Source organism: Coturnix japonica, chromosome 2 (genome assembly GCF_054131305.1).
Source record: "Coturnix japonica strain WE chromosome 2, WE-NBRP24, whole genome shotgun sequence".
Lineage (NCBI taxonomy): Eukaryota > Metazoa > Chordata > Aves > Galliformes > Phasianidae > Coturnix > Coturnix japonica.
In genome coordinates this window covers 85389406-85414712 of record NC_140664.1, presented here as the reverse complement: position 1 = coordinate 85414712, position 25307 = coordinate 85389406, and the positions used below count along the sequence as shown (strand labels likewise).

Genomic DNA, 25307 nt, shown 5'->3' with positions numbered 1-25307 from the left:
GTTCAGAAGCAGGGTGAAGCAGGACTTGATGATACTAATGGAACTGATCAATTATCTTAATTCCCTCAGCCAGTCCCAAGCCAGCAGTTTTCCACCCTTCTGTCAAAAACAGGTTCTTAGTCAGTATTGCAAACAAAGGTATGTTTGACCAGTGTCACTCAAGCTCTACCTCAAAGTAAGAAAACAGTATAAAAATGGCCTAAGGGAGAAGGATTTGGGGAGATGATACCATCACTGATAAGTCAGGAGGACACAGTTCATTTTTGGGACCAGCTGACCGGCTGAGCCTCTCCTCCCCCTCATAGGGATCTCTACTGGGTGCTCAGCAACATCAAGTGCTACCCTGGGAAACCTAGAGGTCTCAATAGAGTTATTCAGTAATTTAGTACAATTGCAGTCAGCTGTATTATTCATGTTCTTGGATAATCTCTCACATGTTTTGCAGGCAGTGTATTTGTCATTGCCAATCCAAAACAATCTATGATCTGGTGATTTAACAAGCTCGGCTATTCACTGATCTAGCCAAGAGAGCTGGGTGTGGCTAAATGCCTTAAGTGTGGTTGTGAGAGCCCATTTAGACAAATTGGGCAGTACATTATCTGTGAATCCTTAACAGCAATAGCTCATATACTGAATGTGATCAGATTTACAGCACTGAATTAGGCACTGCTCAGAATGTAATCTAAGCTGCCGCTCTGATACCTGAGGATGAGCTGGAAGGCAAATTTTATTTTCTGCCAAACTTCTTTGCCTTTTCACACATGCCAATTGTAAAAATTTACAGAAAAGCTTACTATTACTAGCTGGATAGATTCAACATCAGAAATGTTCTAAGATGAGTCATCATGCTAGTAACACCATAGAAGTACAAATTAAGAGAACTATTACCTGTTTGTCAATGGCAGCTTCCAGTTCAGGATAGCTTTCTTTATCAAGATGGATATCTGGAAATAGATCTTCAATTAAACTCAGGAATAAAGGTTCATCTTCATCAATCTAGTAAAAGTCAAAAGAAAAAAAATATTTAAACCTATTTTCTTTTCCATCTTAGAAGACAACCCTTAGCCCTTGTGGGCTTAAGAAATACTTTAAAATCTAAGGAACCATCTATGATAACCCTCTAAGTGGTAGACATACTAGCAGAACACAAGAGAATGAGGTCATGATGCTTCCAATAATCAAACGCTATTAAAAGGAGATTTCATTAACAATTTGTCAGGTGAAATAGCACCCATTGGTACAAATAACATTATTTTAAAAGAATGATTAAATACAAGAAGCAGAAAACATTAGGCCAAAAATTTCATAGAGGCTCCTGTTTGGTAATTTATTTATGCAGGTAGCAGTGGAAATTATTACAAAAAATCTGAATAAAGTTATATGGGGAATGCAATATTTCCAAGATAGCATCAGAGTGAAAGACCATGGACAATATTCCAATGAACACCTGAACAGATTTAAACTGGGTTTCCCAAAAATAAATGACTCAAGTGCAAGCTAGTTAATTTACCAGATCCTCAGAGCTTACCAGTTTAGACAGGTTCATGTCTCTCAGCACACGCATAACTATGGTAGATTCAGTATCTGTAGGATTTGCTCTTTTTGTCGCTCCTAATGTGCGTAGCACTGACAATATATTCCTCAAGCCAAAATCATAATGCACCTAGAAGATATGCAGAGTTTGGGAAGAATTTCCCCTAGTTTACAGAGATGAAAAAAATTTTGTTTATCATTTAAAGTATGAGAAGTGATACATGCAGCACAGATGTCTCCTAACATCTATTCTGGGTTACTCACAATGCATTCTAAGCACCACACATTCACCCCTTTAGGGAGATGTCAAAAAGATTTGGAATGGTAAAGGTGAGAAAATTTTCTGGTTGAGATAAAGGCATATTAATAGGTAAATACACAAACTAATCCTAATAATTTGTGTCACTATTTATAATTTTTTCTAATGATAATTTTTTCCTCAAGTGAAAATCACCTGCTTTGATAGCTGTTCTTCACAGAGCTTGTACAGTGTAAAGAATTTCCTTGCCAGTACAATGTTAGCAATAAAACCACAACTAGCCAACTTGACACGAATTATAATTTGACGATCAGGAACCATCATGGCCACTGAACGGAAGTTGATCTTCAAGTTTTCAGGAAGTTCTTGCCGCCCAGCATATCCTGGATTCTGGAGAAAATAACAAGTTTTGAAGTTAACTGCACCTTGCACAAGTTGAAGAAACAACAAAGGAATGTATTATCTGATTAGACAATGGGTATCCAATATGTTGGCTTACCTGGGCCACAGTGAAAGAAGAGTAATTGTCCTGGTCCGCATATAAAACATATAAAAGTTAACATAAAGAAGTAACAAAATGCTTTTCAAATTTTATATTTTACAAAACTTTTTTTTTTTTTTAAAGAAGGCAAAAAAAAAAAAAAAACTAGTGGAATATTTGACCTTGTTTTTGCAAAACTAATGCATCAGTGTCTGGAAGTGGTGATGGAAGTGGTTGCAAATATCAGTGGGTTCTCAAGATGCTCATCAGAGATTTTAGAACTGATGTTTATCATTCTGTGCTTCAACTTTGAAAACAGTTGTTCACAAATGGATGTGCTGCCAAAAAGTGATGACATGAATAAGGCACGATTGTGAAGTGAGGGGCATTTTTCTCTGGTAAGAGATGTCTTATGGAAGTCTGGTAAAGAGACATGATCAGATTTTTCTTTGAGTTGAATGTCTGATTGCAACTTTATACATTTCATTTGAAATTTGAAGGTAATGTATTTACGTTTACTGAAACTGGAGTTGCAAATATACCAAAAAATAGATGGGTTTTTGTTGGTGGTGGTGTGGGGTTTTTTGTTGTTTTTTTTTTTCTATTTGCAATCTTCAAACGTACTCTCAGATTTGTTTACCGAAACAGAAAGCACAGCTGCACATTTTCTGCTGTATACAGGACAGATTTTTATTTTCATGTTCTGGAACACATTTTTCTTTTGATTTCATAAATGATTTGATTTCATTTTGCAAATCACAAAATCTTTTCAGCATTTTACCTTTACAGAGCCACCTTACTTTAGAAAAGTAAAGGATGCCTCCTTGACCAGCTTCCATAGTTTTAAGAAACTCCTGAAATAGGCAATGATTCAACCCCTTGGACTTTATGAAATTCACAGATTTGATGCTAATTTGTAGAAAAAAAAAATCCAATACATATTGCAAAACTATTTTAAAACATATTGCAAATTATTTTATACTTCCTCTGAGCTTTTGAAGATGCATGAGTAACTCTAGATGTTTCTTCCACAGTGAAAGTGTCTTTGCAGATGTAGGTGTTTTGGAAATATTATTTCTGGTAGCCACTGTGTTTTACTTGCCAAAGGGCACAAGTATACTTGACATGCAGTACATACGCATTTCAGTTTGACTGAGTTTGTGTGGCAGATGTGATAGGTGGATTCAGCACTGCACTGTAACCTCCATCCACAGCATTCTGTTCTTGCCTACACAGCCTACACCTGAGCAATTTGCAATCAGTTAATGAAAAATATCACATAAAAATCACATAATAAAGTCAAAAGTTTACAGTCTTGTGGAGCCTCATTACTGATTGTCCAGGGGCACATGTAGCCAGTGTGCTATGGGTTGGACACACTTGGATTAGACAAAAGTAACTTTTGAGCTTTAAATTGCATGTAAAAAATGAATTGTCAGGCAGATTGGCCATCATATCCCTGCACATCCACAAGGTATGAAAGAAGTTATATCTGAATACATCAAATCTAGATTTCACATGTTTTACAAGTCCTGTTTTGACTGGTTATTTCCATCTAGAACTCTATGGTTATTTTCCTACACTTGTAATAAAATCCATATTTTGGGAACACAAATGTAGCATTACAGACACACTGATAATTTGCCTTTATAAGAATGGCTGCTGTGGCAAATCAGTTTATTTCTTAGTTGCAGATGTTCAAAGTCAGTGAAATAAGACAAAGTAAACCACCATTGTTAGAAAACTATCAAACAGTTATAACTGGTATATTACAAACCTATTGAATACATACCATAGTAAGAAAGATGCCAAATTCAGGGTTCATTTCCACATTATCTCCATCAGTAAAAACAAAGCTTTTCTTATGTTCTTTCTTGCACGTCAACACAATTGCAATTTGTTGTGCAGCTACTGATAGTACTGGTAAATCAATACGATTGAATTCATCAAAGCAACCCCAGGAGCCAGACTGAGCAAGACCTTTGAAGGAAAGAGCAACTAAGTATTTTGCCAGAATGTTGGTAATATTTTTCTTTTTTTTTTTTTTTTTTTTTGTGTGTGTGTGTGTGTGTGTGTGTGTGTGTAATTTACCCACCAAAATTCATGATGTTGAGACTTTGGGAAAAGGAAAAGGGGAAGTGTAACTTTTTTTAAAGCAAGAATGTACAAATGTTCAAAAATCTATGAGCCTTTCTAGGACACAACATGATTAGATCTCTGCTTCTTCTATCAATATCTTCAGTGTTTTCCTGTTCCTTTCTACCCAAAGAAAATCCCTGCAATAGATCTTTGAAAATATGATAGGATATCAATAACCTATTTTTCAGATTAAAATAAACAACAAAGTCGATTTCATTATTAAAAAAAAATAAAATAGCTGGGGGTCTTTCTGTACCAGTGTTCCATTCTTCCTCAGGTATTTTCAGGAGGGGGGAATCATCATCATCAAGGCCGCAACAAGAAAACAGTCAAGGACCTCCATGTGATATGCCATCTGCAATCACTGATGGATATCTGCTTCAGGTGCCTAAAAATATTCTTGTTTCTATCTACCATCTGTAAGCTCTGCCGAGAGATGTTCTAAGCATATATACTGCTATTGATTCATTTCTTTCAGCTGGTAATCATTTGTAAGGAGAAAAACATTGAAATCTGAAACCAACGCCTTCTACTAGTACACAGCTTTTTCTTTTTGTACTGGCAGTTCTCCTTGATTATTTTAAAGATACTTATTTATCCTTTCACAAACTGTCTAATCTTTTCAGTCATTTCTATTTCTTGAGTGTTGCAATTGTGTTTTACATTAACAAGGTATTCAATACTTGCAGTTGTTAAAAGGCAGAAAATCAATTGCTGATTACATGTTGATCTTGATTAATAAATCTATTCTCTGAGCATTTGTAACTCATATAGTCCACATCTTACCTTTGAAGATTCGCCCAAGTCCTCGGAAATCCATCTGATCTGAACAGTTGAAGACAACTACATATTTACCAAGGCACCGTCCCATATCTTTGATGGTTTCAGTTTTTCCAGTTCCTGCAGGCCCCACAGGTGCTCCACCCATATTCATGCCTAAAGCTTGAGCCAGAGTGATGTAACATCTAAAAGGCAACAAGCAATTATAACCTAAAGGACTGAAATATATGGTTTTCTGTGCAGTGCCAGACATTCTTACTCAAATGTGTTATATGAGGAAGGCCTTGTTGAGGGAGATGAGGAAATACATGTGAATATTATTTAAATCAGTAAGAAGAAAAACCCTGATGTGAGCAATATTATGGTTAGTCTCCTCAAACGTTAAGTGAAATACAAAGAATGGAAGAATAAAAATACAGAGAATATCCATAACCATTTGGATAGCTTAGTTCTTAGGTTACTCTAGCTGAAGCAGCTCATAACTATGTTATTCTGTGGAGTACAGTAATGAAAAACAGCTACTTTTGCTTTGCTATCCATCCTTAAAATGTGATCATACAATGCATCCCATTTTCATAAACAAAACATATGTGATGCAATAAAACACATTCTATCCATTATATATAAATAGAAGCTCCAGAATTTGCTACATCATTTTAAAAATACTTTTTCCAGTCTCTTAGTTTGCTACTGTTTATTTATAAATCACTATTTGTGTTATTAGTTAGGTGAGTGGATCTTTCTGTTAATATTCCTGCAATTACTGCCATATCCTTTTAGATAAAAAACCTACAATCTACTGCAGCTGAATAAAATTGATTTTCTGTTCATTCTTCCTTAGCTGTTACCATTAGCTTGCTTGTAAACACGTATTTTTGTCCTCTATCTGCATGCTGTATCTGTTGGGTGTACCCAGTCCTCAGGTTTATTAGTATTGTGTACACGAGGATCATCGTCTTATGCATCATATGCATGGGAAACACTTGTGGCAGAAATAAACCTGTTAGTTATTCCATACTATACAACACAGAAACAAAAATATTAATGTAAATTTATCAGCTTCAATACAACTGTGATGGATAAACTCTGCAGATATCTATTTTGCATCCAAAAAGTATGACTGAGTTGCCCACATAAAAGCCCAGGTTTAGAGTCAAAGAATAAAGGAATAAAAACAGTCTTTGTCACCTGTCTGTAAGAGGTGTGATGACAAGCCTGTCAGTACAGCCCAAGAATTCATTCTGGTATGTGAAACCCACATCAGTGATATTAATCATCATTTTATCAGAGTCTTCATTAAAATAAAATCTACACTGTTTCAGCCACTCGAAGTCTGTAGGACTCTTAATATGCATGCAAACCTTAAAAAAAAAAAAAAAAAAAAAAAAAAGAAAGAAAAAAAAAAAAGAAAAAAGAAAAAGAGGGTTGAATAATCAGTAACCCCTTCCTCAGACAACACAATTTCAGTCAAGTTGAGAGATTCCTACAGAGAAAAGGCACGCTAGCCTAGATTTTGAATGGTTAAGGAGTACAAGCTTTCATTTTCCTATTTTTAGTATCCTGTGGCAGCATGAGAAGGTGTGAAGTGAATAAATAAATCCCTAAGTAATAGATATTCCACTGAAACTAAAATAGAGATGACAGCAGCTTCATCCAACTTCAAGCTTCCAACCTCAGAATCATAATGTAGCCCACATAAAGGATGATTACTTTCAACATAGTACATGAGAAAAAGGATTTTCCAACTGACCACGCAACAGCAGCATCTAACTTAGATTGGACAACACAAAGTATCATAAAATTCTCCTATTGCTGGGGCAGACCACAACATGGTTTGGATAAATACCAACATTTCTGTAATACTCCAAGTCACAACATCATTACAGTCCTTACAGAAATTGTTTGGCTTAAGAGGCAGGCCATTCATTTGTCACAGCTATGTTGGCTACTTGACATTTCACACTGTTTTACGTGGCTACCAACTCATAACTCAGTATATTTTCAATACTTACCAGTCCATCAAAGATGTCCCTCTGATGCACATGAATAGTGATTAATGTCTCATATTTAATTCGTTCAACTGGATTAAGGTCTTTTGTTGTCATATCTATCAATGTATTTAGAAGATCCAGGAAAAACTGGTTTGTCTTTCGCATAATTTTTTTATCATACCTGGCATTAGTCAAAGCTTCCTCTGAGTCTCTTGTCCAAATCATTTGGATTCCCAACAACCCAACCTTAGGAAATATGAAATGGTGCAGTTCATCATCTAATCACTTTCCTCATAAATGTATATTCATGGACACAGATAATCTAAAGAAATTGTTCTATTTGTATAAAATTATTTTTCTATGCTTCCTTCCAGAAGTCACAGAATCCATGCATTTAAGTGTCCTAACTCGATTTATAAATGCTTACACAAGCCCACAGTTCAGTCTCAGAGACACAGCCTATCAAGCAAATGTTCAATATAATTTACATCATAATATAATTAACAACCAATAGGTTATCAGAATAATCAAAGTTTCCATTTAAAATATTTCCTTATTAATTGTTTAACTTTTAGTTCCTTCTCCAGTCACATTCCTGATCACAAGTCAAGAAGCTTTTCCTGAATATATTAAAAAAACATACAAACTTAGTAGTCAGGTAGTAAGTGTGAAAAGAATTTGCATTAGCTCTATTGCACTAATTTATTGTACTCAGCATTTTTATTTTTTTAAATCAAGAGCTTCAGTGTAAATTTTAATCTTTTGTTTTCAGATATTTAAATTGGAATTCAAAAGACTGTGCTGATTAATTTAAATGTTGGTTTTGCATCTGGCTTCAATCTTAATTTCAAAGATAAGAAGGTCCCACCAATGCACACATCTATATATGAGCAATTTTTCATTGATTTAACAACGATTTTACCTGGGCTGGGTAGGTAGAAAGAAATTCAATCAGTTGGAAACTAGTTTCCTGGATATGCATAGCTGCCTGGCGAATAACATGATGCAGTGACAGCTGGGACTCCTTCAACAGAGAATTAAGCCAAACTTCCACGTTACCTTCAGCCATTACAGGTCTTCTCAGCTCAATAGTTTCACCCTCTCGTGAACTAATTGACAATATACGATCATATATCTAATAAAAGCAAGAAAAAAACTATTTGTGATGAAAAAAAAAAAGATTATTACCTTTATTACATCTGGTTTTCACACTATCATTAAATTTATTAGGTATGTACAAAATGATACTTATCTATTAAGCAAAATGTGAAAGCAATAAAACTGTTCGTTAAGTATGAATAAAGATTTTAAACAAAACGTTGCCATCTGGAACAAGTATATTGCTAATGCTCAAACTTCTCTTCAATTTCAGTGAAGGCATTCATTTTTCAGTAAGAAATGAAGGAAACCTTTTCTCATTACTAGTGCATTTCCTAACAAAAGTTGCAGACTTAAAAAATAATGGAAACATGGAAGTAAAGGAACATGGACAACCAAAAGAATTTTGTGCAAATTTCTAAGGAAATAAATACATACAGAGGTAAAAGAAAATCTGTGTTGCAATCTATTCTTTTCATAAAGTGTAAGAAAATTGTTCTTCCAACAACATTTTTCCAGGCAATCTAAGCATACAAATATGCTCATAAAAGATCCTCTCAAGTGAGCTTCTGATTCTAGACTATATTAAGCCACAGAAGACAATTCAGTACCTAGAAGCATTTTTACTGAAACCTAATCACTGGTGCAAAAATTTAGTTTGTTTTGCTATACTATGTAGAGTATTCTTCTTAAAAAAATGAGGATATGTAATCAAGTCTTGCATGAGGAAACCCTATGCAGCATAAAAAATAAATGATGAGCTTGGTAAAACTGTTGGAAGCTCTACATAACCAAGCAGCTTACTACTTAACAGTATCTTACAATGTTTAACAATCTGAAAGAATGCAACTTTGAGGTTTGGGGAGTACATACCCTTTCATGGAACTTGACAGTTTTAATGTTATCAAAGACATTCAGCAGATGTGCTTGTATAGTGTGAGAATCTGATGCCTGGCCAAGAATTTCTAATAGAGCAGGATCTGACACAAAGAAGAATCGTGGAAATAGGAGGCGCTTCTTCTCCAAGTACCTACATTTAAAAACATTTGTTCAGAGGAGAAGGAGTAGACAGAAAATGAATTAGATTATTTTATACATCCTTTCCTTTTTAAATGTGGTATTTTTCACTGTGCATTACTGTTTTTATTATTATTATTATTATTCATGGTAGCAAAAACAATTCTTATCCATCATACCCCCATTTTAAGCACCTGCTTTAAGACTACACTTTTAGTACCAGAAATAATTTCATTGAAACCTTTGTTGTCTCCTATAATGTAAACACTACTAAAATGAAAATGAATTATTATTAAGCTAGTGTTTTTAATTTAGGTCACTTACTTGCTGCCTAGGTGTCTTACTCTGAATTCTTTTCAGTCCTGTGAAGGATCTGGAAGACTATGCAAACCTAGACTGCCTGCTGGATTGAAACTAGACAGAAACAGCTTGGATGTCATTAGAGAAAGACAGTGACAGCTTAGTCACTAATCAAATACTTAGCAGTGCGGTACTAGCAATATCTTTGGAAGGCTTGCATCAGCCTGCTATCATGCTTACTCAGTTCAATTGAATTCACAGTGAAATAAAAACAGAAACTTTACAAAGTCCATGGGACAGTACCTGATTTTTAGCTAGTTACACAATTTACAACCTTTTCCCTGTGTCTGGTATTGTAGAAATCTTACCCCGTGAGTGATTTCTGACAGATTTCAAGCTGTTCTAGTAAATGTGGTAGTAACTGTCCCATGATTTCATCTCCAACGCAGCACTGAACAACATTAGGTGTTTCATGAGCTCGAGTCATGATCCTTACCCAGGATTTATCAATGTTAGAGAAACGCTTTGCTTCCTGTTTAAATATAGGGAGGGGAAGCAAAGGAGGAAGGTTAAAAAAAAAAAAAAAAAAAAAAAGATGGGGGAGGGGGAGAAATGAACTTTCTGGGAGAATTATCTCCAGTTATCTTCTCACAAGTAATCACCAGAGTCCAGCCCCAAAGATTTTTCAGCTTATAAAAACATATATCTGATTCTTGCATAATAGAACTTATTTTTTTCTTCCAAACATTCTTAGACAATAACACATAAAATGTCTTCTCCTTGAGAATGCATGCTCCAAATTTGAAGACTTTTTCTAAAAACTATATTAATTCCAATTCAAAAAGCAATATAGAAAAGTTTAAGATTCCTAGCAAAACCGCAATTAGTACTGGGCTAGTGACAAATATTACTACATTAACCTAAGAATACTAATACTAGGCACAACACTTACACAAATATTGGTTAATAATTTAACAGTCTAGAAACAAAACAATCAACCTGAGGACATTTTAATTATTCTTTCTAATACAATACTGCTACTGGAATTGGTTACCTAATGTCTTAAGTCTAATTTTGCTAACCATTAAGACAATGAAGCTTAAGTTACTGCATCCATTATGACATCATAGTTATGTTTTATTCTTAAAATACAGAAACTCAAACTGAAAAAAGGCAGATCTGAAAACCTTTGGAAGCTGCTTTGCTATGTCACCACCAACAAAAACAGCTTCTAAATAAATCCACAAGTTCTGCACAGTTATCCAGTTCTCAATGATATCTGTCGTGTTGGAAAGATAGTGCACCCATTTTTGAATCTGTGTCTTGAAGGGCGTGTTGTATCTAAAATAAATAAAACCAACTTTTGTTTAATTTAAGAAGGAAACAAGACTTTTGAAAGTCAGCACAGCCCTCAAACATAAGGAGGAGGAATATTCTTGTCATTTTTATTGTTGCCATGTTAAAGTACACAAATCTACACGCACAAATAGAAGCCATAAACCTAATCAGCTCCAGTTTGCTGCTTTGTCCACATGGTGTTTAGCTCAGCTAAGAATCAATAGGAACTGATCCAGAGCAAAACTTAAATTTCACTCTAAGCTAAAGTGATTTCACAAAGGGACTATGTAACACTTTCAAAGCTTCAAAACTCACAATGGGTCCTTATTACACAAACATTTGCTTTTGAACATCTTTCTGATTATCAGGATCTGTGTTCCTTATTTTATCAAGGGGCTTTGATATTCCACACAAGATAATTTGTAGCTCATTTTAGTAAGGGATTTTCAGTACCTTCAGTAAAGTCTTTGAAAAAGAGGTGGTGGCCTAGTAATAGGCAGGTATCTAGGTGTATATTAGGTGTATACTAGGTGTATCTAGTACAGGCACTAGATATTAGTGCCTGTAATCCCAGCAGTACCCCTGCCACAATAGGGTAGTGCTCCCTTTAATGTTTGTCACCACTCTAGCATCCATGGCAACTGCCCAACTAATTAGTCAGGAAATCTGAACACATCATTTCAGAACATTTTAATACAGGAATACAGACAGTGAGAAGTAGCCCATGAACAGCTCAAGGACAAGAAGGCTTTTAGTTTACTTTCCTTCTCCATTGTGAAATAAAGCCTCTTGTTTGTATTTACAGTTCACACATACACATAGACTCTGCTTTTCTTGTTACCTGTTACTCATGAGGGAACCAAGAATCATCAAGCTGTCCTCTATGGTTGCAATTGTTTCTGATATGCTGTCTCCTCTTAGAAGAAGTTCCCCGCGAGTTTTAAAGTTTGCAAAGATAAACGTTTTGTTGTCCCATTCAGCTATCACTTGTTTTAGCTTCTGTTCAATGTCTCTCTCCTTCACAGCACTTATGCAGATATCCTTTTAAATAAATAGAATGTCAGAACAAGTTATAAACCATAAATGTCTTTGGTATCCAAATCTAACTGTTATTTCCTTTAGCCCTGGTTAGGCTGAAGAGCAACTGTTTATCAAGCAGAGGTCCCTTCCAACCCAAGCCATTCTATGATTCTAAGTGGAAAGATCTAAAGACATGAAAACACTGTAAGTAATAATCCATGTACCAGTTCACAATATGGTAAAGTTAGTGTGGCACTGTAATGAAACAATGATTATTTTTCATACCTCTAATATTGTAAAACACGAATTAATTGTGAGCCAGATTATATGTTTTATAGAGTTTACACCACAATATGTGTCATTATTTTACGTAGAAAACCTTACTGATAGCTTATTTCTCTGCTCTTTCTTTGCAGACAGTTATCCCTCTTAATACTGCTACTCAGATCTATTTGAGCAGACTATTTTCTGTCATGCATTCATTTCTATTCCTTCAAAATACCTCTATTTCCTCTTTATATCTGAGTAGAGGAGCGTCCATGATATTCTTCAGTCTCAGTGTTTCACCTTCTACAACAAAGTTGTGTTCCGTGAGTTCTGTTATCTGTTTCCAGTGCCGAGGCATCATTGCTTTACTTGACATTTGTTCCAGCAACGGGCAACATTCACAGAAGTCTTCAATAGTCTTCTTTAGGTCAAAGAAGGCCTGCCACTCCTTTACACCACGAGGAAGCTTATGGCATCTACATAAAAATAATCCAGGCTTCTTTGCATATATTCAGATATCCTACTTCCAATTTAACCATCATATATGGTTTTAACAGTAGATGACATATCCTCCAAATTCAGGTTCCTGGTTTTTGAGGATTTTGTATGTGACTAAATCTATTACCAAACTATTTCACCAACCAATAATTGAATACTTACAGGCTCGATCTAAGGAATGTGTCTGCATAGTTCTGTTGAAGGTGTAAGTGGCCAACAAATACAATTGAATCACTATATCTTGATTTTGTCTTTTGGCCAGGTTCTTGATAAGGACTGCTCTATTCTCTTGAAAAAACTCTGTTCCTCTAATTTTATAGCAAAAGCATTCAGTCTACTTTAGACATCTCAGGTAAAGCTCTATCTCTCATGATTAATAATTTTAAAAGAAACAAGTTAAATTTCCTTTATTTATTATAAACTGCATCAACTTTAATGTATGTTCAAAGGAATAGAAGAAATATATATCCAAAGCTCTCTGAGGAGCAATAAACAAATAATCCTCAATATTTAGAGTACATTCTGTCTTCCTTAACTTAGGAAATTGTTACTGGATATATTTTCAATTAAAATTACTAGTGATAACTATTATAACTGTATTTAAGAAGTAAAAAAATAACAATAATATTTTAGGCATCTTTTCACAGAACGAGTTTCTCACCTGTTCTGAAATTCCAGAAGTTCACTGCTAATTTTTCCAACATCCAATTCTGACCAAAGAATATCATAGTACCCACTGACTGTGTCAAGGACATTCTTATATAGTTTATAGAGTTTCTGTAACAGATTCAGTTGCTTCTTTATTTCAAGTAGCTGAGGATATTGGGTAACAGGCAAGCCAAAAAGATTTTCACCGTCAGTGTAAGTAATATATTTCCGAAAGAGATTATCAAATCGATTCTAAAGAGTGAGAGATTAATGAAATGTATTTAAGTAACTCAATATTCAAGATCTGGCATTATGCTTAGAGGTGCATTGTGGAAAAAGGAGAACAACTAGAAGTCATCATTACAGGAACATACATTAACCACAGTATAAATAAATATTCGAACAGGAGAACAAGTCAGCACTTTTTTTAAGAGGAGAAGAACAAACAGAAACAGACAAACATGTAGATGTGAAAAAGACACAATAATGAACACAAGAACAGCTTATAGTCAAATACAGTAAATTTGAGAGTAGGCTAAGCTCCAGACTATCTAGTTTCTATTACTGCTCAAGTCCTAAAAACATAGTTTTAATCAGCATTCCTTGGAAATGTATGGAAAAATGTCATCTTAGCTTTCATTAAATTAAAACAGTTTTGACCAATCAGTAACCCTATGAAAATTAGTTCCACTATCCTAATTCATTCTCAGAGCCTTTAGTTAGTTGTTAGATTATTTGCACTAAGCAATAAGAAAAATCTTAGACTTAATAGTACCTGAAACATGGTAAGCCTATCACTGGCTTCCTGAGGCTCTAAACCAATCACCAGCGGCCCACTCTGAAAAAAAATGTATATATATGGAATTGGAGTGAGTGAATTTAGAGGGGGAGAGAAAACATCAAATTAAACAACAATGCTGATTTGAAATGCAAACATTTTTGGTGTCACAGCACTTCACGTTTACGCCAGATAACATGTCAGCTGACAGATTACAAAATAACCAAAACAAGCACTTTATTAAAAAAAAAAAAAAAGGCAATTCATTTTTCTTTTAATACAGAAGTTTTGTTAATACTGGGAAAGGTAGTTAATACTGGGAAAGGTAGCTAATACTGGAAAAGATAGGCAGTACTAGAAACAGGTAGGCAGTAGTAGCTTCTTTTTTCAAGAATAAATAAGTATTAGTTAAAAGACTTGTTTGGCTTGACAAATATTCAGCTGAGAAGGAATATAAGATTTAAAGTCATTTGTATTAATCTCTACTTACATTCTAATTTAATTTCTCTTAAATCCCAACCTTTATATTTGCACATGGTAACAAGCTATGTATTAGGAACTTCATGTGTCTCCAACCTTTTAGAGCTGATTACCAGCATAAATTTCAGTCACATACACACACACAAACAAAAAAATCTTGTCCTGCACTGAAACTCAGCTGTCACATTAACAGGAATAAGCATAGTTTTCAGATAGTATAGTTGACTATTTAGTCAACTCCACAGTCTATCTATGCTTCCACTGCTCTTCAAAACTCCTCTAACCCAATATCAAAAACTCTTACCTGTTCATAATCTGAATAGAACTGTGCACAGTCTTCAGTAAAAGTCTTCAAAGAGCTAATAAGCTCTCCTCTGAACTTTGGCTGCAAAGCAATAAGCTCATTCTGCACTTCATTTGCTTGGAGCAGCAGCTTTTCCCAAGTGTAGTGCAAAGTATCCACCTTCTCTGACTCTTCCTTGGTCACAAGTAGATTATACTTGTTTAACATAGCATAGGATTCCTATCAGAAGGTTGGATAAAACAGTTATAGATGCTAATTTTACTCATATAAGTGCTAACATTTCAAATACTTAAGTACAGAAAATTATTTGCTAGAAAGAAAATTTGTTCTTTTATATGGCAACTAGCACAATCTGGCAAGCCAATACCACCCCCACCCCCCCACCCCTCAAAAAAAAAAACAAAAAAAAAACCCTGATTACAAAAGCAAAAGATTCTTCTGAATATCTAGTCAATCCTGCATTTTGCCAAACTACAGTATTCTTAAATCTATACCCTGAAGCTGGGAATAAAGAGAAATAACTACTCTTTGTTTTTCATTCTGCTATTTGACCAGAAGCTCCTACACTTGCAGACGGCCAATGAATATATTCTAGTAAGCAAACTTCCTGAAAGGTGTCAACTTTGTACTTCTATTTTAACCCATGACACAGCTTTCTGGTAAAGTAATTGCTCTCACTCATTCTCATATGATTTGTTTGACAATGTTTTTCATACACAGTCATCTTCCACAAAATACCAAAAGCTTTCTTGCATTAATTATGCATATTCTCTCTTTCATTCTTGTCTGAATCAGTTTCTACACTAATCACTAGCCCCCCCACCCCCTCCTTGTAACAAAAGGTTTGGAGTAACACAACAGGTCTGTAACCCAGCATTAACCCACCTGAAATCATGTATTTCAATGTGCACTGCTACGTACCAACCCAGAAAATAACTGCTGTGTAGAAATATTACCCGTATTTGCAACATTCTTGTTAACTACCTCAATGGGCCCAACTTGAGAGTCTATGGAAAACTGTAGTTCTCTAATGTCTTTTAATGCAGACATGACTGTTCTTATGTCATCCAGATCTTCAATGCGACGATTTAACTTCCTGTCAGTTTCCTCTATAAAAGTGAAAATTGTTTCCATCTCTGTTCTGTACTTCTTATTGCAATGATAACCCAAGACACTCATCCAGTCTTTGATTTCTGCTCTCAGTGCTAGCTTCAGATCAGCTGTAAACAGTGAACATTTATAGTTATTTAAATATTTTAGATATTTTTAAGATGTACTCTTAATCTTATTTTAATATGCATTCTTTTCAATCCTGTTCTGTTTGGTTTTTGTTTTTGGTTTTTTTTTTCAGTCTATCCATGAAAACAGAAGATTAAATCATTTTGATACCTTTGAGTAATCTGTAGGACTACCTGCAGCTCAGAATTGTTTTCCAGGAGGGAGCTGGACTTCACACTTCTCTCATTTAGTTTATATAGCACTATACACATTTTTGTCCTAAAAGCAACTAATAAATTCACTAATAGTCTTACCTATGTCTAAAACTTTTCAAAAAATAATCTTTAAAAAAAAACAGGGGTGAATGCAAGATAGAATCAAAAAGTCTGACTGTGGAAGCTGAAGCTGATATTTAATAAACCATTATATCCACCAAATGAATACTTTTTTTAAAGATTCTTGCCTATAGCATCAGTGGAACCAAGTGACCAAAATGTAGAGAAATTTGAAATCTCGCTGAGTTCCTACCCAATTTTGCAGCAATCCAGTCCATTCCCTAAAGCTCTACCATTCAGTTCAGATTTCTTCCTCATTGTTCTCAAAAGAGAAGTAAAAAATCCATATCAGTACATGTACTACATAACATTTTAGCTGGATAAAATTCAACTCTGTTTCATCTAGATGTTCATTCACCATGCCAGATTTCACTAGTGTTTCCTCCTTTTTACACAGTATCCTTTTCCATGCTTAGCTCTTATACCTTGTGGTATTTTCAATCTATTAAATATCAGACCTACCCTAACCCCATCGAATTTCAATAGCTACACTTTACTATATAACAGAGCACATTTTTTTGATACTTCCTCCTAATAAAGAAGCCATTTTGCTTTCTCAGATTTGTCATTCACTGTAAAATCAGCTGCATGTATTTCTTAAAGTCCATTTATTTCCTGTTAATTCTGTTATAGCAATATAAAATGCTTATGTGATGTGAAAACTGAGCTAGAGAAAAGTAAAGATGCTAGGTTTCCATAGCAAAAAGGGAATCAGGAACAATATATATGCTTCACTTAATTAACTGTGTTAAATGGATGTCTTTTCATTTGAAATTGGTATTTGAAATCTTTTCTCAGAACATGCAGCAAGACAAGGAGAAAAACAACATAAGCATAGTGTACTCCCCTCAATATATATACTTATTTAAGTCAATGACATAAGAATGAATAAACTCTACTATCCACCCCGTAAGTGAGTAGAAATGTCCAGGCAGGGAAAGAAACATCAGATGATCCACACAATACCCTGGTTAGTGCATTTTTGCATACATTTATATCCCATACAATAACAGCCACTCCTGCTTTATATCTTTAACCTAGCTCACTCATACACAACTGAACATCATTTCTCCCCCCTATAGGAATCAGAAAGCATAAGCTACTCTATAAAGAAGTGGAAAGTTGAACTTTACCAGTGTACAGTGCAATAGCTCCCACACAGATGTATTCAGGCTCAGAACTGACTTTCATCTCCAAGTCTTTCACAAGTAGAATTTGAGATTCCAATTCAGAGAGTAATGGGTTTCCCATCATGAATTTTTTGATGGTTTCCTCCTTGTCTCTCTGCCATATATGGTGGTAATGACCAAAACTCTCCAAAGCTGTAAGAACCTCCTTAAATCCATTAGAAATTCACAAAAATATCAGCAAATCACATATTACACATAATTTCTTAGTGCATTAAGTATTCATTCATAAGTGGAGCAAGTTTGCCTCATCTTAGGAAAACAGAACGCTTCTGGTAAACTTACACTAAAGCAGGCTCATTGGCAATCATAATGCTTAGCACTGTATGCTAGTCACATTCAGTTTGTCTAATCAGTTAAAGCATTTTACAATAAAGTGATTCTTCAGTCACTAACAACTTCTATATGAGTAAAACTGTATTTAACACATTTGTACAATTAATACCATTTCTGCATTAAATATGCACACTCAACTATTGCTAAGATTTATGTCAAGGTGTAGATATGTTTTCAATCGAACTTAAACTTTACATAATATGCAAAATCTCATACATCTTTCAACACTGAGAACACACTACCCAATGTTACTTTCAAAGCAGAACTGTAAATTTGCAGCAATACGCCTGACATCCACCATCCTATGCTTTCTCATTCATATGCTTAACCAGGGCTTTAAATGCCTATCCTTTTTTCCCCAAAGATATTAAAATTAGTACATTAATATCTCTTAGACAGTAACTTAAGTTAACATCCCTACTGCCTTACCTTTTTTGTAGAATTAATAACAGTGCTGAGTAAAGATACCAATTTAATAATTTCTTTGTTATTTGAAACACTCTTGAAGTAGTTCTTGCTCTGCACTGATTCAGACAAACTGAGAGATGTTGTATCTGATGCTCTGTCTCCAAAGGCAAAGTCAAACACAAAAGCAGATTTAGTACAAATTGCTACCAACAAAAATAAAGAGCATTTTTTCAATAGGCATACATTTCAAAATTATTTGTGCTTTCTAACCAAAAATAAAGGAAATCTAGGAGGCCAGTGTAGTTACTACACATTCACAAACTCCTCCACTGTTGGTAAATTTGCTTCATCCAGGTTCTCTGTGAAATTTAAACAAGTTTCTCTCTAGTTTTTCAAGTATAACCTTCCTCTTTCCCACCCAAAACGCTCATTTTTCTTTAAACACTCTGGTTAAGTGATTTACTGACATATCAGCATTGACTGAACCCATATATATATCTATTTTCTCAGTTATGTGGGGTAGGTTACAATTGATAATTTTAAAAAGAAATCAACATTAAATCCTGGCATATGATTTTGAAACAGTTAGGCGTGAAAATAAAAGAATGATAAACAGAACATCCTTTAGCTAGGGAATACCCACAGGATTGAAGTTTTCAGAAATTCATATTGCATCTGAAGCAAAAGAATATCTTGGTTTTTAAAAACTAATTTAATCCTCATGCAGTTCAAAGATTACTTACCTACTTCTTAGATATACAAGAGGACATTACCCTAAAAGCATTCAATATACTTTTGAATTACCTGAAGTACAAAGTAGAAAAATTAATTTGGTTTGATTCTAAAAAAAAAAAAAATATCAGACAGGAAAAAAAATAAAACCAAAGACAAAACTATCTTAAAGTTGCTTAAATGAATGTCTTTGATAACTTAATTGTGATCACAAAACATATTAATTCTTTTTAGCAATTTTAGTCTATTTTGACCTTCAAGCAAACCTCTCCACCAATACTGAGATTTGTATAGACATCTCTACTCAATAACAGTTTCTATTTAAGACTAACTATCTCTCTTAAAAGAATGTTAAATCATTTTTTTAAATCATTTTCCAAATTCACTCAAGATTTCTGCTATGCTGCCAAAGCTAGCAAACTAACAGCTTTCCACACACTCCAAGTAGAACAGAAAGCAGTACAACTCTCCAAATTTTACAATAGAATTTCCTTACTCAAATTCCCCAAAGGAAGTATCTTCATGCAGACTTGATTGCTATACATAGGAAAAGATCTGGCACTGTTGCATCCTAGTCCTTCTCCAAGGTGGACTAATATCTGTGAAGTCTTTGTTCTCTTGCTTTTGATGTATTTTCTGTCTAAGATCCTTATACATACAATGTATAAATCACATTTACCTAGAACTCAAATTGAGTGATGCCAGAGCTTATCATTACCATGCATGTTTTGCATTCCAGTCTCTTTCATTCCATCTTCAGAATCACTCTCTTCACTCTCACTCTGCAATGCAGCTAATTTTCTCTCTAGTAGTTCTTTCTGTGGAAAAAATAAAAGTTCATTTTCATTTTGCAGTAGTGTTTAAACTTTAATTTTGTATTAAGTACAGTTATTAAAGACAAACCTTGGATATTCTCTCCTTACTCCACTGCCCAACTCCTTTCATTACTTTCACAATACTCTCTACAGCTCTATTAAGCGTTTGCTGTACCTCATCCAAAGAAGGTTTCATGACAATATTAGGGATAGATAGATTTATGCTGGTCTTAATGATAGGATGAGCACTTGTTTTCTTCTTAGAGGCACTGTGATTTTCTAAATGAAAGAACACAACAGCAACAAAAAAAAAAAAAAAAAAAGTTGTTCATATTTATTTCAAGACCTCTATCTAGGGTTTATAATTACATTAACCATTTCCTACAGCACAATATTGAGTAATGAGTATAATTTCTTAAAGAAAAAAGATTCCTGAGAAGTTTACAAAATGTATTGTTTAAGACCATGGTAGCACAAGCGAAAACTAAGTGCCACCTTATTTCTGTCCAGGAAACTCCTTTTCAACTTGTTCTTCACAGCAAAGCTCAGTTCAACAGAAAATCTTGTTACCTGGCTTTTACTCACAGACAGCATATTTAATTGGGCAAGAAAACTCCACTCTTCATATTGTTTGGTTTATATTCCACATAGACCAAAACGAAATGCTTTTAATTTTGTTTCTTATAAGTAAGCAACAATAGAATACTTCAAATGAGTACTTCATCTTAATCTATAGAAAGATCTGAAGGCAATTAGTAAGAGAAAGAGAAAACACTCTTTTGTCTTTTTTTCATACAGTTTTATGAATAAGTCAAGGTCAAACAGGTAAATTTCAATATCAAGTCCAGCTCCAAATATACTAACCAGTTCCAGAACAGTAGGGTCTGTCCTAAAAGGAACATTATCAAAATGACACTTTTCTGTCTTTACAGAGGAAATAAATATCCTCTGGAAAAAAATTAAGTTATCAACTGTGATTTAACAAGACAGATCAGACTCCTGTGTCTTCCCTTCTGTTACATATCTGGCTCTTTTTATGATATAGTTCTGCAATATTACATCTACATATTTCTTTCCATAGGCTAAATAAGAAGGCAAAGAACTGCAATATGGCTACCTGGGAGGCTGATCATGGAAGATGCATGGATGCGCTTCCGTATGTTTTCCAGAGTATTTCGAGTGAGTTTCAAAAGGGCATCAACATTACAACCATTAAAGTAAGAAAGTAGTTCATTGGCTTCTTCCTCTAATACTTCTAAATCTTTTCTCTTCTTTTTTGCTGAAGGAGAGAGTCCAGCCCATATCTCAGTGGAATTGTTGGAGGAAGTCAGACTTTTTGATCTTCTTTCCTCCTCTGTTACTAAAACATCATAAATCTAATTAGTTAAATCAATGTAAGAGAATTCAAAACACAATAAAGCAACATTTCCACAGGCATGTGAAATGTAACTAATTTTTACAGAAGTGCAAATAATACTCATTTGTCATCTGTACCTCAGTGTATCTTTTATTTCTAACCACCTTCTCTACACAGTTCAAACTGGAGTAACAATCTTTCTTGCTTTCTCTAGGAAATCCAGCATCTAATCAAGGTATGTATGTAGCTGCTTCCAATATATCAATATTTGAACATGCAAGTTAGACTGATAACACTGACCTATTTTGCAGATGACAGATGATTGATAGACGACCCATCATTAGATGATCCATCAAGCAGAAGTCTTTAGACATCAGATATTGATGGATACTTCAGCCAGTTGAGCTACAGCATCCTTCCCCACCCCCCTCCCCTCCCGCCTCCCCCCAACACTCCCAACAATATTGACCATGCAGAAGAATAAGCAGAAACTTACCTGCATTTTTCCCCCTTATTTCACCAGCAGGAACAACTGACTTCTCATCTTTTTTGACCTGTACCTCTGTGTCTAGTAACATGTTAATCAGTTCATTAGCCGCTTCTTCCACCAGTGAGCTTTTAAAATGTAAAGTCTGGGAACCTTTCATACAGAGCTCCTATTTATCAAATCAAAACAAACATATGTTCTTACAGTTCCTGGTTTTTATTTCTACTTTACAATCATAGAATCCTTTATTAGAACAAATGTCAAAGCTTCATGTTTGTGAAAATGCACAGTTATTTTTAAATGTTTGGTCTGCATTTTATTTCCTATTTCTATTCAGTTTTCAATTCTTTGTTGTGCCAAATAAGACATCATAAATGAATTTCAAAATTGCTGTGACTTCTTTCCTAAAGCACACAACTAATCCAGAGTTAATATTATGAGTTAATGTTTACAACAGATAACTGTGTTAAAGTGCTCTCAAAAGCATGTGCTTCTTCATTTTCTTATTTTTCCAAGGTAGACATGGGAAACATTAACCTTTCATTTGATCATTTCTATTTTATATTGCTTGGCTGTGCCATAGGGAATATTAGCCAATTGTATTTTCATTTTACACTCAGATAGGAGCTAAAACCCACCCAAAGTTATATTTATGATTGGAATAAAAATTATTAACTGTGAGAGCCCTTCTTTGTTTTCTGGCTCAAAGCTTGCTTCCTGAGGTATTTCTTGTGATAAGACTCACTGATTTATGGAGGAGGCAAGTGATGGGTGCTACTGTGTAACAATCAACATCACTTTGTGGACATTTGAAAGCACCTTCCTTCAGAGCTTTTTGCCTCGGGAAGAGAGTGCTTAGGAGTGTTTATATGCAGAAGATCTGGCCTGAGACTAAATAGCTCCAGCTTGGTATGGGAAAATTGGGGAATTACACCATCATGTCCTGTGAAAAACAGGGTGCAGATGGGCATCCCTCCTCCCTCTTATCTTCTGGCAAGGCCCGGAAGATGGGAACAAAGGAGTTTCTGCTGAGATCCCAGAGCTGGAAGTTTCCACTCCAAGGAGAACTGACTCAGCTACTTTGGATTTGAGCTGTCACTCCACAGAAAGCTGACTCAACCACTCTGGACTTATAAATAAGTTTGTACTAACATTGAAAACTGTCACTGTGGTAATTGTCATCATCAATGGAACAACACCACCTGACGACCCACCACTACTGAAGATCAATGACTGAACTACAAACCACACTGGATCCATGGTGGTGACTATCTTTCTCTTGCTTCCTACAAAGACTCCTTGTTTCCATTTCCTATCTTTACTATTGCCTGCCTTCCCTTCCCCATCACCCTACATCATAATATTGCCTGTCCTCCCCTTCCCCATCTCCTGGATTAACATTTGTAATAAACCTGGTCAGACCAACATTTGAACAGCTGTTTTTTAAATCTCATGCTGGGTGTACATATATCAAAGAACATCCCTACCTTTCTAAATCCCTATATCCCTCTTGCTTCTATATTGGAGCAAGAAAGGAAAAAAAAAAAAGAAAAAAAAGAAAAAAAGAAAGAGAGATTTAAAAATTTCATTATGAAAATCTTATCTAATAACCTTAGTCTTTTGTAGAAAATCCTCACAGCTCAGTGGTTCATCTTCTGGCAATTTACAGAGTGGCACGCTACTCATTTCTTGAAGGACAGCATCAATACGAAATTCAATCAAGTCATTCACTCTATCAAGCAATAACTCCAGTTCAGCTTTTAAGGCAAAGAGAAGATTTAAAACAAGCTTAAAAGTTTGAAATAGCAGTTTTGCAGAGCCCTGATTAAATTCATACTCAACATATTTAATTTTATATTAATTTTACACTATAAGCAGTTTATTTCAAACACCTAAACTTAAATGGCAGTGTTCACCAGTGAACTCCTAACTGATGTCTTGCACAATATATACTCATATTGTATATCCTGTATATATCCTAAGAGACAATAGGCACAATAGCATAGAAATATACAAGATTAACTTGAAATATATGCATTTCAAACACAAATGGAAAAAATAAAGACATTGAAACTCAACTGAGGCATTCCAGGAATACTACTCATCTAGCATGAATAATTTACCACTTAGAGAACCCAATAGCAACAGAAATTTTTGACAAATAAAATGTCCATCCTTCAAAAAATGTTAGAAATCAAATAATAGTTAAAGAACACCAATAACTAGAATTTTTATTTTTATAGCAATTCGCTTTCAATGCTGAAATTGAAATAGCAGCAAGGTGCCTCTTCCAGACTAAAACAACTTGTGTTATTCAAAATTAAATTGAGTATAATGTCAGGCTAGCATCCAAAATGCATTTTAATTTGCCATTTCAACTAAAGAAAATTTCCACTATGACTTACATCATTTTAAAAAACAGAAGCTACGTTGATATAATAATAGAGATTAAGCAAAAGGAATTTAGAAGCTTCAGAAACAATACATATCAGTACAGTCTTGTGAACAGAATAAAAGCTCATCTGTTTTCTAAAGCTGTTGCCAAAAAAGATGTGCATGCATCAGTGTTAAAGAGACTGACTTAAAAATAAATAAATAAAAATGTAATAGGAAAAGCTATTGAGCAGTGACAGTGCCGAATTAGTGAAGATATTATTCCTTGAGAATTTGTTCTATACATGTAGAAATAAAAGGAAAGGTTAGCATAAGTCTGAAACCTTGATAGTGTTAAAGAAGAGGTATCTTCCTTTGATGTCAGAATACATAGGAACTTCTGCATACTACTTTATGCTTGGTTAAACCCTACTGCCATCTCATTCACATTAGTAAAAAAAAATTCAAAAAGATGTCAGAAAACAGAATAGAAAACTAAAAATTATTTTTAGAAGCAGAGGTTACATGAAGTAAAGGGTACAGGTGAATATTTTAATTTATTTCATGTGTACATCGAATAAACAAAAATCATACAAAGAGCAGTAGGCCTTATAATGAAATTTGTATTTGTACAGAAACAAACAAGCAGAAGTTACTGAAAGAAGCAAGTGACTTACATAGCTTGGTAAAAATTGTATCAATATATTTCTCAATATTCAATGATGTCCAGGTCAGTAACATCAGACCTGGCTGGATAGCATCATCTATTTTTGCTAACCAAGGGATCATCAATTGTTCAACAGGCTGTTGAATTTTTAGTTTAATTCTTTTATACTCTGCTAGCATCATCTGAAATGAACAGAGAATTAAAGCATTTTAATACACACTCTGCTAAACCTCTTCATACACATGTATTCATCATGACTTAAGACAACTATTCCACATTACTGAAATTAGTGAAAAATAATAAATTATTCAGATATTTTCCATTATTTGTGGCAAAAGTTCAAGGTTTTCTGCTTTTCAAAATAGTGCAATTATTAATTCACAGAGTAGTTCACCTTTTCTGATATAAAAAGGGATTTTTTTGCAAATATCTTAGTCCTTAAATGGATGTTCCCAGAGAAA

The 25307-nt window shown here is 34.5% G+C and overlaps 1 protein-coding gene across 13 annotated transcripts in view; it reads right to left on the bottom strand.

Moving 5' to 3' along the window:
* The window catches only part of DNAH5 (dynein axonemal heavy chain 5), a 113583-nt gene that overhangs the window by 54586 nt on the left and 33690 nt on the right, over positions 1-25307 (bottom strand). For 7 of the 13 annotated variants that reach the window (XR_014942820.1, XR_014942823.1, XR_014942822.1 and 4 more), the window contains exons 16-41: positions 24857-25028; positions 23418-23563; positions 21816-21975; positions 21080-21322; positions 20051-20241; positions 19866-19965; positions 18437-18573; positions 17618-17819; positions 15916-16151; positions 14932-15150; positions 14145-14207; positions 13383-13621; positions 12459-12699; positions 11778-11977; positions 10786-10939; positions 9967-10130; positions 9155-9311; positions 8106-8318; positions 7205-7429; positions 6381-6553; positions 5199-5377; positions 4066-4253; positions 2292-2321; positions 1988-2182; positions 1529-1663; positions 889-996 (exon numbers count right to left, since the gene is read on the bottom strand). Coding sequence is in view for 8 of the 13 variants with exons in the window: in XM_085537852.1 (XP_085393978.1) it covers positions 889-996; positions 1529-1663; positions 1988-2182; positions 2292-2321; positions 4066-4253; positions 5199-5377; positions 6381-6553; positions 7205-7429; positions 8106-8318; positions 9155-9311; positions 9967-10130; positions 10786-10939; positions 11778-11977; positions 12459-12699; positions 13383-13621; positions 14145-14207; positions 14932-15150; positions 15916-16151; positions 17618-17819; positions 18437-18573; positions 19866-19965; positions 20051-20241; positions 21080-21322; positions 21816-21975; positions 23418-23563; positions 24857-25028 (4470 nt within the window). In the remaining 5 variants the exon portion in view is untranslated. Of the gene's footprint in view, positions 1-888; positions 997-1528; positions 1664-1987; positions 2183-2291; positions 2322-4065; positions 4254-5198; positions 5378-6380; positions 6554-7204; positions 7430-8105; positions 8319-9154; positions 9312-9966; positions 10131-10785; positions 10940-11777; positions 11978-12458; positions 12700-13382; positions 13622-14144; positions 14208-14931; positions 15151-15915; positions 16152-17617; positions 17820-18436; positions 18574-19865; positions 19966-20050; positions 20242-21079; positions 21323-21815; positions 21976-23417; positions 23564-24856; positions 25029-25307 lie in introns of those variants that run through there. The other 6 variants (XR_014942821.1, XR_014942824.1, XM_032442468.2 and 3 more) reach the window with 3 other exon arrangements.